Here is a 15,233-nt window from a genome sequence, read left to right as displayed (position 1 = left end):
CGTTATTTTTTCATTTTTCAAATTTGTATTTTTTTTTTTTTTTTTTTGGTACGCGGGCCTCTCACTGTTGTGGCCTCACCCGTTGCGGAGCACAGGCTCCGGACACGCAAGCTCAGCGGCCATGGCTCACGGGCCTAGCTGCTCCGCGGCATGTGGGATCTTCCCGCGGGGCACAAACCCATGTCCCCTGCATCGGCAGGCACACTCTCAACCACTGTGCCACCAGGGAAGCCCTCAATTTGCATTTCTTTATTATTCTTTTGCTAACTTATTAAAAGTTTGAAAACTTTTTCAAGAATGTTAACAAATTTTTGGTGTGAAATTTATCTTTTGTCCATGTTTTAATTCGTGGTCTTCATGCTTTCTTTTACTGAGTTTTAATTATTGAGATAGTCAAATCTTTATCTTTTCATCTTTATTTCTTCTATAGATTTGACATTTAGAAGTTCTTGGTGAAGGAAATTTTTGACATTTTGATGTATATACATATGCGTGTCTGTGTGGGTGTGTGTATGTGTGTTTGAGACAGAGATGCCCCAGTTATTTGGGGGGGGGGTTTAATCAGTTTTCAGAATAGGCTGCTGGTCACAGTTGTGAAGGAAGTCGACCTGAAAATTGAGTTTAACTCAGTCATTGGTCACATTCAACTGTAATCCCTTTGAGATTTTTGGATTTATTTTAAAATCCACATCTGACTAGTATATTCTTCTTGATAATGACAAGTCCAGGTATTCTGAAACCGTTGTTTATCCTTTAGATAATGAGATTTTGTCCATAGCTGAGTTTTCTGATTACCTAAGGGTTTATGTCTATTAATAATACTATTTCTTATAAAAAGAACATTTAACCATTTTGGTTTGAAAATTTTCCAAAATGCATTACACATGTCTTTGTGCTTGATTTTATTCTTTTGGTAACTTGGGATAGCCATGATGAATATTATTTTTTGTATCCTTTGGAGGTGATAACCTCAAAGCTTTTCTAAGTATGTTGGATTACTGCCATGTCCAGTGACCTCAGCTTTGTCTGCTTAGTGAGTTTTTTATCCTTTCTATAGTTTCTGCCACATCCCTTGATTGCTGCTTAGGTACCTCGCCAGTGTCCCAGATGGTACTTCCAGTTTTCTTGTGGACGTTGAAATTAAATATCCCCACTGTGAGGAATCATAGAAAAGAAGGAGTAAATAGGATCCAAATGGCGCGAACTATTTGAGTAATAAAACATACCTTTTTATGTCTATTTTTGCTTCTGCAGAAGCCCTTTTTCCTACTTCATTGTGCTTGACTGTGTTCTGAAGTGTTACAGTTAGTGAGTTACACCAGATAAGTAAATGTGGTCTGTTACGTTCCATGATACACTTTTCAAAGAACAATTTTTTCTTACTATAGGTGAGAAATTGGATCTATAATAGTGATAATGGCTAACACGAATGTAATACTCGTGATGTATGAGGCACTCTCCTAAGTGTTTCAAATATACTCATTTAATCTTCACAACAACAGTATCTTAACTATTATCTTACAGGCTAGCCCATGTTCCTAACTTCTGTGTCACTTCTTTGGTTCCTAACTTCTAACCATCAGGATGATAGAAAATGTGCAGATACAAATCCCAGTGGTAGAATAGCAGATGCATGCTTAATTTTGCTCCTGTTTTAGAAACTTAACACATATGAGAATTACAAAGCACGCATTTGGGGACTTAGGCAAGCAATCTCTAGAGCTGAGTTTCAGCAGGCTTTTCCTACTTAAATAGATATTTTATCAAGTGTCTTCTTTTTTCTTTTGAGAAATCTTTGGTGACTTGAGTAAGGCAGTACAAATGAAGTTTCTTTTCAAAAGCTTATGCAGAGTTTATTAAAAAAATTTAAGAATTAGAACAAATTTAAAGCTTATGCACTTAAAAATATCATATAGAGTAGTAGTTAGTTTGAGGTAGTGAAAGCACTGCAGATTTTTTTAGGAGAGATTTCTTCGGGGGAGGTTTACTCATTAAAACACTTGTGTGCTTAGCGCTGCTTCTGGAGGAAGCCCTTTGTAGCCTTAAAGTAAGTTATTTATTTTTGGGGTATTTAATTTCCTTCCTGATGTAACATCCTTTACAGATGCATTGAAAGCACGCAGCAGCCTCCTCCAGGAACTCTTTCCTGTTTTGCCCCCACCTCCAGTAATCTCTCTTTTTTCAGTCTCCTATAACACTTTGTCTCTACTTTACAGGACTATTTCATTTTTTCATCCTCATTCTGCCAGGTGTTAGCCATGGTGCCGAAAACTTAGATATGCTTACAGTTTTTTTGTTACTGGTTATTATTTTTGAATAAATAAATAAGTGGAAATGAAGATCTTTCTGCCTTTTCAGACCATTTTATACACTCTAGATGGAACCACCTGCAGACTAGTGGTACTCGAATTGCTACTCAGTGCATTTGTATAGCTTGGGAACTTATGATGGTCCACCAGTCTTTTAAAATAATAGAAGCCCATTTGAAAATGTTTTGCCACAAATTTATTTCATGAATATATAATTAATGCCAGATTCCACCTGATTATTCATTAGCCTTCTGAGTCTGTTTCCTATAAAACAGGGAGAATGATACCTACTTTACAAAGCAGTTGTGAGCATTAAGTTAGATAACATCTGTGAAAGATCCTATTACACAATTATCCAATTACTGGCTTATAAATGGTTCTTCTTAACTGTGGGTTGAAATCAAACATTCTACCTCTCAATTATCTTTAACAGTGTTTGAAATTAGCTAGTAATCTTACCATGAGATAAAGCAACATACCATCGAGCACAGTTTTTTTAAAATTCTCATTAAAATATTTCATAGGCAATCTTGGTGTATTACCTGGAGTCCTTCCACCTTATATTCAGGATCCCATCACTTGGGCATGTCTGTATGCATGTGTATATAACTAACTGATGTTTTGTAGTGTTTTTTTTTTTTTTTTTACCGTGCCGTGCAGCATGCGGGATCTTAGTTCCCTGACCAGGGATCAAACCTGTGCCCCCTGCAGTGGAAGCGCAGAGTGTTAACCACTGGGCCACCAGGAAGGTCCCTTGTAGTGTTTGTATTGCACAGTTTTGATTTTTGGATGTGGCCCTCCTCACTGTAACGTTAGTCTCTGTAGCACAGTAGCTAAGACATTGAGTGCACGTGTGTCAACAGTTGTCCTGGAAGAGAGTAAAGTACCTGCTTTACAGATGGAGAACCTGAAAGACGGGATGTTTCCAGAGTTACTATGTTTATGTCAGCCCTTTTGAATGAAGCATCAGGCTGCCCCGGAAGAACATCCTTGAGCAAATGAGCCGCAACTAATCCTAACCCAAATAAAGCTGCCACATAATCTCTCTCCCTCCCAGAATTAACACTGGTCTTAGTGGACTCTTTTGTTCAAGTGAAGGGGTGGGGCCAGAAAACTCTTAAAGCCCTTTTTAGCACTTATATGCGATCCCTCTCAGCTCTTAGGTTTTATTTGACTTGTCCACCTCTTAAAAGCATCACAAGTTTTAATTTTGTTCCACTTGTGGATATCAGTTTGTTCACCACTGGTGACATATTTTTAGAAAAGAGTTTAATATTTGGAGGGGAGATCTATGTCTTTCAGAGGGTTATGTTTGTTTTTCCTGAAAAAGTGAGCATCTAACGGATGCTTCCCTATGGCTATATAGGTCAGGTCCTAGAATAATAAATGTAAACTTTTAAAGTAAATTTGATGCATACTCATGTGCATTCAACAGCCACAGTGCCAGCATGGGATGAGGATGCACCCATTTTGTTCTCTGCCTGTCCCTTGACAACACCCCAGCCTTTCTACAGGGCCGCAGGAAAATGCACAGTGATTCTGATGGCTCTCACTTTAAATTCAGGACCACTAACTTGAACAGGACCATAGTGAGGTCCAGCATTCCTTCTACATGACTTATTCTCTGGCTTTCCTAGATGAGGATTTCACACTTCTCCTCTCTCAACCACTAAACCCCCCTCCCCCTTCACTCCTCCACTCCCACCTCCACTGATGAGAAAAAAAAAGCAACCAGAAGGAAGTGTCTAACCTCTCCCCTTACCTTGTCTACTATCGTACCCACAGCTGTACTTGGGCACTCTGATGAGCTTCAGTTATTAATATGCCCTCTTATTATGTAAGGCTGATCCTCAGCTAGTCTGATTCACATCCCCCCTTGCCTACTTCTGTTTCTTTATTGGTTGCCCCTTCTCTCTCCTGCATCATGAATTATCCCTCTTCCCCCTTTACTGGCTCATTCCTATCAGCATACTCGCATGTTGAAATTGCTCCACCTTTAAAAGAAAAGAGAAATGAAGGGAAAAAAAAAACTTCCTGGGGAAACTCCACAATTCCCTATATCTACTGCCTCATTTCCGTTCCTCTTTGCAGCAGAAATCTTCAGAAGAGCTGTCCACTCCAGCTTTCCTTCCACTCTGTCCTGGAATCGCTCCATGAAGGCTTTCTACTCCGCCACTCTGTCAAAACGGCGCCGACCAAGGTCACTTGTGATCTTTCCAAAGTCTAATCCATGGATCAGGTCTCAGTGAATCAGGTCTCCCTGCCAGCGATACTTAACATGGTCACTCTTTCTTACACTCTTCCCTTGGCTTCCAAGACCCCACTCTTCCTACTTCTCTTACTTCAGTGGCAGGTTGCCCCTCATTTCTCGGATCTTAAATACTGGCGAACCCCAGGGTTGGCCCTTAGACATCTTCTCCTTCTATGCTCACCTCCTAGGTGAATCCAGTAGGTTCCATCCATTGTCCTAAAATGTCTTCTTTACTGATGGCTTCTGAATTTGTATCTCTAGCTTGGACTTCTCCCCTAACCTACACACTCCCAATGTTCAGTGGCCTTCTTGATTTCTCCCCCCTGGAAGTCAACATGTCCAAAGCCGAGTTCCTGATTTTCAGTGTCCCAAACCTATTCCTCCTGCAACCTTCCTCATCTCCAGTTGCTCATGTCAAAAACCAAAGAGTTACTCTTGATTCCTTTCTCAGGATCGTCTGCTTGCTGTACCTTCAAAATAGATCCTAAATACCGTATTTTAATGCATATATATGGAATCTAGAAAAATGGTACTGATGAACCTAGTGGCAGGGCAGGAATAGAGACACTGACGTAGAGAACCGACTTGTGGACACAGTGGGGGAAGGGGAGGCTGGGATGAATTGAGAGAGTAGCATTGACATATGTACGCTATCATGTGTAAAACAGATAGCTAGTGGGAAGCTGCTGTATAGCACAGAGAGATTAGCTCGGTGCTTTGAGACGACCTAGAGGGGTGGGATAGGGAGGGTGGGAGAGAGGCTCAAGAGTGGGGGGATATGTGTATACATATAGCTGATTCACTTTGTTGTACAGCAGAAACTAACACAATGTTGTAAAGCAATTATAATCCAATAAAGCTGTAAAAAACTTTTAAAAAGCTCTAAAAAATACAGATCCTGAATCTCACCACTTCTCACAATCTCCACAGTTACCCCCTCACCCAAGCCATGGCCATCTCTTGAATGGATTATTGCCATTGCTTTCTCACTGGCTTCTTTTCTTTCACCCAGAGCAGCCCGAGAGAACCTTTGAAAATGTGGAGCCAAATCATTATGTGCTCAGAGCCTTCCAGTGACTTTCTGTTTTACTGGGGGTAAAAGCTGAAGTCTTTACAGTGGCCTGCAAGACCCCAGTGATCTGGCCCCTTGCTACCTCTTCCAGGTTATCATCTTTGTCTCCCTGTCTCTCTTCCCCTTCCCCTTTCTTCCTCCTCTTGTTACACACCCCCTTCCCATTCTCCCTCTCAATCACTATTCTGGCCACACTGGCCTGCCCGCCTTTTCTCGAAGGACCTAAGCATCTCCCACTGCAGAGCCTTTGCACTTACTGCCAGGTGTTCCCAGGGGTCACTTCATTCAGTTCAAATGTCGCTTTATCTGGGAGCTCTTATCTGAAAATCCTGTTAAATATAGCACCTTCCTACATGCATTCCTCCTAACATAATAATTTGTACATTATTAACTCCCTGACCTCAAAAGAGGGAGTGCTGTGGGCTACTTCATTCTGTCACCACTGTATCCTTAAGACCCAGACGAGCCTGGCACCCCCTGGGTGCTGAATGAATGAATGAAGGTGGTGGTGATTCATTGTATGATTTTATTAAGTACAAAGGTCTTGGATTACTTAATAAAACTTTAAGAATTCACACGCAACTTTTAAAAACACTACATAAAATATGATAGGTTCGTATACGTGCAAACTCTAACTTACCCACGATCTCTTGTTTCAACCTGTATTTGATGATGAGGCAGTTACTTACCAATATTTAAATTATGCAGCAGACACTGTGCTAAGATTATCCAGTTTAATCCCCACAATTCAGCATGTGTTGTTATCCATTTTCCAAAAAGGAAGTGAGGTTTAATGAGTTTGAAGCCAACTGAAGACAGGAAGTGGCAGGCTGGGGTTGGATCGTGGTGTGCCTTGCTCCAGAACCTGACTTCAGAAGGATGATGCGGCTGCTAAAATAAAAGCTTCCTGGAGATCCTTTTTAATGTTGGTCATGTATATATTTTTAAATAGAAAGATATTTAAGAAATAATACTTAGATTTGGAAATCAAGTGTTTAATTTTATAATTGTTAAGCAGTAATAAATTATAAATGAGATACTTTTTTACAAATTTTGAGCTAAAAGTGAGATCTCATGGCTCTTTGCCCAGTGACCTAGAATAGCTGTGTGATCTGTTTCATACAAACATATTTTAATACCCTACCTGGTGAGCTGTTGCTGTGGTTGTGACGGCTTTTGTGTGTGAGTCTGTAGCTACGGATAACACAGAGCTGGCTTGGAGTGCTGTGGGCTACTTCTCAAGAGGGAAGTGAGACATTAGTTCACAAGTTAAGATTTTACAGTTAGCTTTGCGGTAGATGATTGCTCTTCAGAAAGACAGCCTCACACTCAAGGACAGAAACTCTACGATGGTAGGTGAAACAGAGAAGAAATTGCTAAGTACAAGGAAGAGGATATCAATGAAACAATGCCTAGTCCTCTTTTTCATTTGCTCGTTTTCTAGAAGAGATGGAGCCAAACTCTAGTCAGAGTTGGGGGTTCAAACAGCCTCACGCTCTGGTTCTTCCTTCTCTCTGCCACTTCCTACTTACCCTCCTGGTCCACTGTTTGAGGCATGAATCCCCTTCCCGAAGACCTGTGTGATTGGACAACAGTAACCTGGTATTTTTGGTAACACAACGACTAGATTGATAGAACTGACATTTCACTTACAGGTTCCACATGCCTGTGAAGCAAGCAGTTGCTATTGGTTGCATATGCCCCCTGTGGAAGGAAGCAAGCCCTGGGGTAGTTGGTAACTAACTATATGAAACGAAATCTTGTACATATGTACTGGATATTGTCAGTAAGGACATAAATGTGTTTTTTCATTACTACCATGAATCTTAAAATGTGACTGCACATTCAAGATAGTCTGTTGTCTAATCCACTCTGAAAAAAGAGCTGTAAGGTAACCTCATCTTAGAGGTTCTGTTTGTACTATTGGGGAACAAATGTCAGAAATGTGAGTGAGAACTAGTTAGAAGAACTGTCCAGCATTCCTCAATTCATTCATGACATGATAGCATTAATTAATTTTCATTGGTCTTACCTAATGTGAGTGAAACTACCAAGCTTTTGTGTTTGCTAGTACCAAAACCTTGTGCTATAGACTTTGATTTCTTGTAGATTTTATGCTTTGTGTTGGGATGGCATGATCATTCCTCTCTTTTCACCGTGAGTTTAAAAAATGCAGATTGTGTATTTCAAGGTATTACAGTGTGTGTATAATTCAGAATTTTCCACCAAGTATCTTGACTTCATTATTTAAAAGCCGCTGACATATAATTTTTCAAAGTTTTAAAAAGTAATTAAGGCTGATTTTAGACAAGACTGTTTATGAACGGAGAAATAAGATAGGAAGTGACAATTAGCAGTGCCTTTTCAGGATTAGCCCATAAGGTGATATGAAGTATTCTTATTGTGTTCTTTAATTTTTGTGGGCTTCGTGTCACAACCTCTTCATTTTTTTTTTTTTTTCCATTCCAACATCTGCTGGCTTTTAAATGGAATAATTTCTTTGGTATTTTCAGTGTTTGAGGGTTGATTTGCACATACCCAAGCAGCTGACTGGGTCAGATTTAGGATTGGGCTCTCATGCTGTGACCTTAATAACCAAAGCCTTTTTGGCCTTAAAATACGAAATGTAATTTATTTCATTGTTCTTTCCTTTTTTTTTTTTTCAACAGGCTGCAGATACTTTGGCAGTGAGGCAAAAGAGAAGAATTTATGATATCACCAATGTCTTGGAAGGAATTGACCTAATTGAAAAAAAGTCAAAAAATAGTATACAATGGAAGTAAGTTACAAACCAGTACTCTGTTCTAAAACCTTTGTTTTTCTTCTCAGTGCTCTGTAAGATCTGACCTTTCTACCATTTGCCTCTCTGAAGGCCTCTATTTCAGCCATCTACTCTAGTCACACCAGCCCCACCTGTGTCCCTGGACACACCTCTTTGGGCTTCTGTATGTGTCACTTCTATGTGGGGATGTCCCCTTGCTCGCTCCACTGTTTAATTTACACTTTTAAAATTGAGATCTTACTTTCTCCCTCAAGCTACTCATTTGGTACACACTGCATACTGCTTTGTATTATTAATTCCTCTCTGCTTAAGTATTTATCTGCCCACCTAATACAAACTCCTTGAAAACAGGAACTGTGTCTTATACACAGGATTATGTACTTTGTAAATAATGGTTAGTTGAAATGCATGTTGTCATTTGTTAACTGTTGTATGTTTGAGTGTGATAAACACTTTCTGTTCCACAAATTTGTCCCCTTTAGCCTTAATTTTTTGGTTTATCTTAGCCAAAAATCCCACCAAAATATATTAAAAGGTTATAATGTATTTTACCAGCATCTCAGTCCATATAGTGAGACTTCCAGTGTGACAATTTGACTTTGACATCCTCTGGTGCCTCAGTCACCAGCCTGACCTTCCAGAAGACAAAAAGCACACTAGAACATGTTGAGAATTTGTGTACTTTGGTTGTTCTTGGCAATAAATTGTCTAAGCAAACATATTCAGAGGTATATGGTGCTTAAATTTTCTAAGGATTTTAATGCTTGATTTTTAGAAGAGTGTAAAGATTTTTGTCTTGAATATATTCAGTGAGTTTTACTACTACAAAAATTAAGTGATGTTTAACTGGGTCTGATACTGGGGATATTAATTCTCATATGTTTTTAAGAGGTGTAGGTGCTGGCTGTAATACTAAAGAAGTCATAGATAGATTAAGATATCTTAAAGCCGAAATTGAAGATCTAGAACTGAAGGAAAGAGAACTTGATCAGCAGAAGTTGTGGCTACAGCAAAGCATCAAAAATGTGATGGACGACTCCATTAATAATAGATATCCTTTTAAATACGCTATACATATACATAATATCTACATATTCTTTCAGTCTGAAGATCAGTTACTTTATTCTAGTGTTTTTAGAGTTCAGTTCTGCAAGTGAATGTAACATTTTAATTTTATAATTCTTCTGATTTATACTAATTTAAAATTTTTACCTTTTTAAGTTATACAGTGCATCAGTTAGCACCATTACTGTGTTGCATTGAGAAAAACAAATTCACCTACATTCAGTCTACCCATTGATAGGACGTAACATGCTAGCTAAAGTGTGCTTAGCGGGTCTATGAATTTGGAAGTCATTGTTAAGTGCATAGACATACTTAAATCATTGTTCTGTACTTAAATCATTCAGTGTTCTGAAGTAGTAAAAATTTAGCAGCTCTCAAAGTTTTGAAAAATTAATTTTGGTTTGAAAATGAAATATTACAGGCCTGCAATCAGTCCAGGATACATTCCGCCTAACATTAACCGAAAGACAGTATTTACTGGAGGGTGGGGTTCCGAGGCTGGAGTATCTGTTGTACTGGGGGGAAACATCATTAGTGATATACTCCATGTGTTTCTTATAGTCATTGTGTTCTCTTAGATATCTGTGACTCTCTTGATTTGTGAACTTACCTGTAGTCATATGGAACATTTTAACTACATTTATCTTGTACCACCTCTTATGAACTTTTGACTAATGTATACAATTTATTTTTCGTGTTGTCTTGTCTTTGGTGAACAAGTCCATGATCTCATTTGTTATTTCCTTTCTATGATCAGAACTCCTTAACAGTTTGATAATAATGGGGGTCTTCAACTGTGCCTTGTGGAACCCCAAGATTCAAAAAGCATTGAACTAGTTGATCATGCACTTTGCTGCACTGCTTTCCAAGATTGTGGCCACTCCCAATTCCCCAAACCATGACCCAAGAAGATTCTCGATGCAGAGGCTTGTATAGTTGCTCTTCACTCCCACTGAGAGCATCCTTTTTCCCATCAATATCCTTCCCCCTGAAGCTCCTGTCTCCATGAGGAATGTGTTTTCCATCTCTCTCCCAAGAGTTCTCAATGACAGAGAAATCAAAAGTGGCTTCTTCTTAGAGCAAAGGATGGACACTTCTCTTATGGACCTTTATGTGGTTGTCTTTGCCTTTTCAGACTGAAGACTTGTGTTCTTTTTCATCTGACCATATGTGACAGTCCCTTCATGCATTTGGTCATTTTATTTTGGCCTTCAGATTTATTATCTTAATTTAAATGTCTAGACCTTGATAAAAATGTTGTTTCCTTAACTCTATGACAGTACATTTTCCTATGTAACTCATGAAGACATCTGTAATTGCTTTAATGGTAAGTACTGTTAGTAAATTTTTTCTTACATTCTTCCTGTAATCAACCTATTTAGTGTAACGTGATTCAAAATTCTCCATGCACTCACCCTAAGTCATTATTTTCAGGACTTGTGGACATTTTTGGGTTTCACTCTACAGTGCTATGTGTTGATAGGCTGCTTTCATTTCTGTTTCCATGACAATAACTGCTTTTCCCAGCTTTCACTTCATTGCCCACATCAGTAGGTATAAACTATGTTTGGGAGAGGCACCTAAGTCAGCGATTAAGCAACAGCCTCAAAGTCACAGAATCACAGAGTCAATGACTAAACTTGAACTAGAACACGGTTCTCATTGGCACTGTTTATGAAAATACATGTATCAAGTGTGCTGGTCACAAATGGGACCCAAAGAAAGCATGAGGACAGAGTAAGGTTTATCCATTTTATTATCAGGAAAATTATTCCTCACCCTATTCCATCCCCAGCCTTCATGTTTTCCCCTTAAGATGACAATATATTAGTAACTAAAATGGGGGGTGGGGGCTGTATTTTCATAATATATATAATACAAGTAAAATGAAATTTTGCATACAGATTTATATTTAATTGTGCATGACCTATTAAAAAAGGACAGTCTTGTATCATGCACATACAAAAAATAATCTGCCGAACACCTTGCCAAGTGGAATCTGACTTTCATCTAAGACTACGTTGGTAATATATGTGGGCTTATTGCTCTACTTTGCCACCATATTTCCCAAGTTTTCAAAGAAAGTTTGGGGAAGTATTTTTAATCTTCAACTCAGCAGAGACTGCTGTAGAATTTGGCTTCAAAAGTAAGTTCACTTAAGCTTAAGATTTCACTGTATCATACCTAATCTCTAGTATCTCCAGTCATTTAAGTAGTATAAATACTTCAACTAAACAGTGTTATTTAACTAAGGCTAAAAGGTTTCAAGAATCTCAGACTTGACATGAGATTGGGTGAAAGCAATTCGTTTATGAGAATAGAGCTAACACATTTAACCTGTTCTAAGGTCTAACACATATATTGCCTCATTTAATCCTCAAAAAAACCCCTATGCAGTAAGTTATATTGCCTCCATTTTACAGAATTAAGAACCAAAGCCCAAGGTTACCTAGCTTGGGATTCAAATCCAAGCATTCTGACTCCACAGCCCACACTCTTGGCCAACCCACACTCTTGGCCACTGTATTACAGGATCAGTAGTATTTTCTAAAATGTAAAAATCTTTATTTCTTAATTTTTTTGACCAGGTGATACACTTTTGGCCATTCAAGCACCTTCTGGTACACAGCTGGAGGTACCTATTCCAGAAATGGTATGTATGTAGGATAACTTTTGTTAAAATGGATCTACTGTTCCAAGAGGGACAAATATATTTTCTTTAGCTGAACATGAGCTAATTGCAAACACTTTCAAGTTACTGCTTTTAAGGTGTCTGTTTGAAAGTACTGATATCTGAATTTAGATGTCTTCAGTACTTTGGTAAAATTATGGAAGTGACTGAATGAATCATTTAACATTTTACTTTTCTTAAAATTTGATTTTATTTGAGCTAGAAGACATCAAGGAATGAGTAATGATATAGTCAATAATCTTAAAAGATCAGTTTGACTATATCTGTAACCAATATAACAATCCTGAGGAAAAAGTTCACTTTAAATATCAACAATAATATATTGCTTTAAATTAGGTCTTTTAAAAAAACATTTTCTGGCTTATTGAGTCAGAGATATTTATTGACTCTATGCTAATATAAATTTCATGATTTTAGTTTTCAGATTCAAATTTCCTGAAACAAACTGATTTGAAAACTATAACAATCAAAAAAGAGGTAGAAAAAATTACTGTTATCACCTCCCTCTCTTCTCCCAGCTATTCTAGAACTTTGTATTTCTGCTTTCTGAAGCCTCGGGATACAAATTACCTTTTTGAAATGGAGGGACTTTACATTTATATCTCTGTAGGAAAACTCAGTTGTCTTTGTGCTTTGCTGAATGAAAAAAAGTTTCGACCTGTGAAATAGCTGCCATTTAAGAATGCACATTCAGATGACCACATCCATGGCGGCCGATGCCAGGGGACGGGGTTCCATACATGTGGAGGACGCTTGGAGCGCTGCTGCACACTGACATGTATAATTACACACAAATAGATGGTTTCCAGAATTCTACAACTGGGAGTTTTTGATGCCCAGTATTTAAGAAAAGCTTACTTTTTGGGGCAAGTGGTTTAAGAGCACTCAATATCCCATTCTACTCTTGGTCTCTATGTTTTGACTTAGCGACTTAATTTTGTCGTAGTTAGTCCCTATAGCTTTGCCTGTCTTATTTTTAATGTTTCAGCTTACCAGGAAATGTTGACCTTTATTCATTTGTTTGTGCCTACTAACTTCAAAGGGTCAGAATGGACAAAAGAAATACCAGATCAATCTAAAGAGTCATTCAGGACCTATCCACGTGCTGCTTATAAATAAAGAGTCCAGCTCCTCTAAGCCCGTGGTTTTTCCTGTTCCCCCACCTGATGACCTCACACAGCCTTCCTCTCAGCCCTCGACTCCAGTGCCTCCACAGAAATCCAACATGGCAACTCAGAACCTGCCTGAGCAACCTGTCTCCGAAAGAAGCCAGAATCTTCAGCAGACTCCAGCCACAGACTTATCTTCAGGTGGGTTCAGAGCCTTTGTTTTAAAAAGTAGACGGGAAAATATGAATACTGTGTTGAACAAGTTGGAGAGCTTTTCTGAATTTCTCGATTGTGATGTTATTTTATTATCTAGTATAGGAGGCAAAATAGTAAACCTGATCAACAAGTATTAATTTTGTGTCTTCTGTGTGCCCAGCACTGGAATATGTATTATGAGGAAAATTTTAAAAACAGATCCTGTCTTTAATTATACTACTACTAGTTGTTTCATAGACTGTGTAAATATATATATTTTCAGTTTTCCTTAGGATTCCATTTTTGGAATTAAACCAGATTTGTTCCCCCACTCCCCTTTTACTATTTACATGTCAGCTTTTTATCTGAGATTTACTTTGTAAGGTTCTTTTATCTCTTAGTAACTGTAGTATATATAATTGAAATTTGTTCTATGTTTAATAAAAATCATACTAGGGACAACTATAGTGACATGTCTCCTGTTTCTCTGTATTCTCTATTATTATACTTTTTATTTGGAAAGCTTAGTTTTATACAGTTGATAAGCAGTCTCAACTCCAATTATTTAGGAAATCTTGCCTTCCTAAGTTATTTGATCTGTGAAATGATAAATAGCTAAAAACTGGGCATCAGGAATAGGGGCCACATTTCTTAAATTTATGAAATTTCCTCAGCATCCAGTCCTTTCCCTTGGTTATTACATGGCTAGGTATTTACCAACTCCTTAGTGGTTGCAAATAAAGGACCCATGGTTGCTGAATGAATGACTGCCATGCAATCTAGACGTAGTATTGCAGATAATTTAAAATAACTATATTGTATATATTCCAATTTGTTTATTTTTACCCTTATCCTTTTGGGATGTGGTCTACTCTTTGAGTTCACAATAGGTAAGAGTGAGACTAAAAAGATCTAACTGGACACAGAATATTTTTCAGCTTCTTGTTGCCCATATCCTTCCCCTCTTAAGTATTTCCACACCATAGGCCATAGGGATGCACAACAGAAAGTGTCATCTTTCAAAAGCTTATAATCAAATTGGGAAGAATAAAGTAGGCAGGCTTATGGTTTAGCTCAGACACAATTAGTACATTGGCCTTCACAAAGCATTAAAGAAACTTTTGAGCATTTCATTTCTGTACATGATTTTGTATTTGGAAATAGTAAAGAAAACAATTTGGGGCCAGATTAGAGAGGGCCTTGAATATCAGACTGAGTTAGGACTTTGACCTATAAACCAATGAAGATTTGTGACCAGGGAAGTGGCATGTTTAGAACTGTATACTGGTGAACACAGAAGTAACGTCATTAGGAAAGAAGACACTTCTGGCCCTGGGAAGAAGGCATTAGAGGCGATGAAGACAGAAGATAAGATGTTTGCAGTTATGCAACTGTGAGAGAACATTGAGGCTAAAATGGGGTGATGACAGTGGGACTGGAAAGAGAAATAAGGAAGATTTGAGAAATACTCTTTAGGCAAAATAAGTAACCTTTGATGTGTGAGATATGAAGATAAAGTTAACAGGACTGTAAAGTGATGTTGCACTTTTAAGGTTGAGTCATAGGGAGAATTATGATAACACTGACTTTAAAAACTGAGGAGTCAGTTTTGGGAAAACAATAATGAGTTTTTGGGGCTACATCTTGAGTTCAGAAGTTTAAAAGTAATGCCAGGTACAGATTAGTTGTCATGAAAATCCTGTTTCCATAAAGTTCTAGTACTTTAATTTCGTTTTTTTTTTTTTTTTTTTTTTTTTT

General features: G+C 38.1%; 1 protein-coding gene across 1 annotated transcript in view; it reads left to right on the top strand.

Annotated features, from left to right (window-relative positions):
• Positions 1 to 15,233, top strand: part of E2F5 (E2F transcription factor 5) — a 30,461-nt gene that overhangs the window by 13,011 nt on the left and 2,217 nt on the right. Inside the window, exons 4-9 of the mRNA XM_024731746.1 lie at positions 8,302 to 8,411; positions 9,304 to 9,465; positions 10,763 to 10,806; positions 12,068 to 12,132; positions 12,589 to 12,648; positions 13,214 to 13,481. Of these exons, the coding sequence (XP_024587514.1) occupies positions 8,302 to 8,411; positions 9,304 to 9,465; positions 10,763 to 10,806; positions 12,068 to 12,132; positions 12,589 to 12,648; positions 13,214 to 13,481 (709 nt within the window). The remainder of the gene's footprint in view (positions 1 to 8,301; positions 8,412 to 9,303; positions 9,466 to 10,762; positions 10,807 to 12,067; positions 12,133 to 12,588; positions 12,649 to 13,213; positions 13,482 to 15,233) is intronic.

This window comes from Neophocaena asiaeorientalis, unplaced genomic scaffold (genome assembly GCF_003031525.2).
Source record: "Neophocaena asiaeorientalis asiaeorientalis breed wild unplaced genomic scaffold, Neophocaena_asiaeorientalis_V1.1 scaffold371, whole genome shotgun sequence".
NCBI classification, from domain to species: Eukaryota; Metazoa; Chordata; class Mammalia; order Artiodactyla; family Phocoenidae; genus Neophocaena; species Neophocaena asiaeorientalis.
The sequence above is the reverse complement of the archived record's forward strand: the minus strand, read 5'-3'. Positions and strand labels throughout refer to the sequence as shown.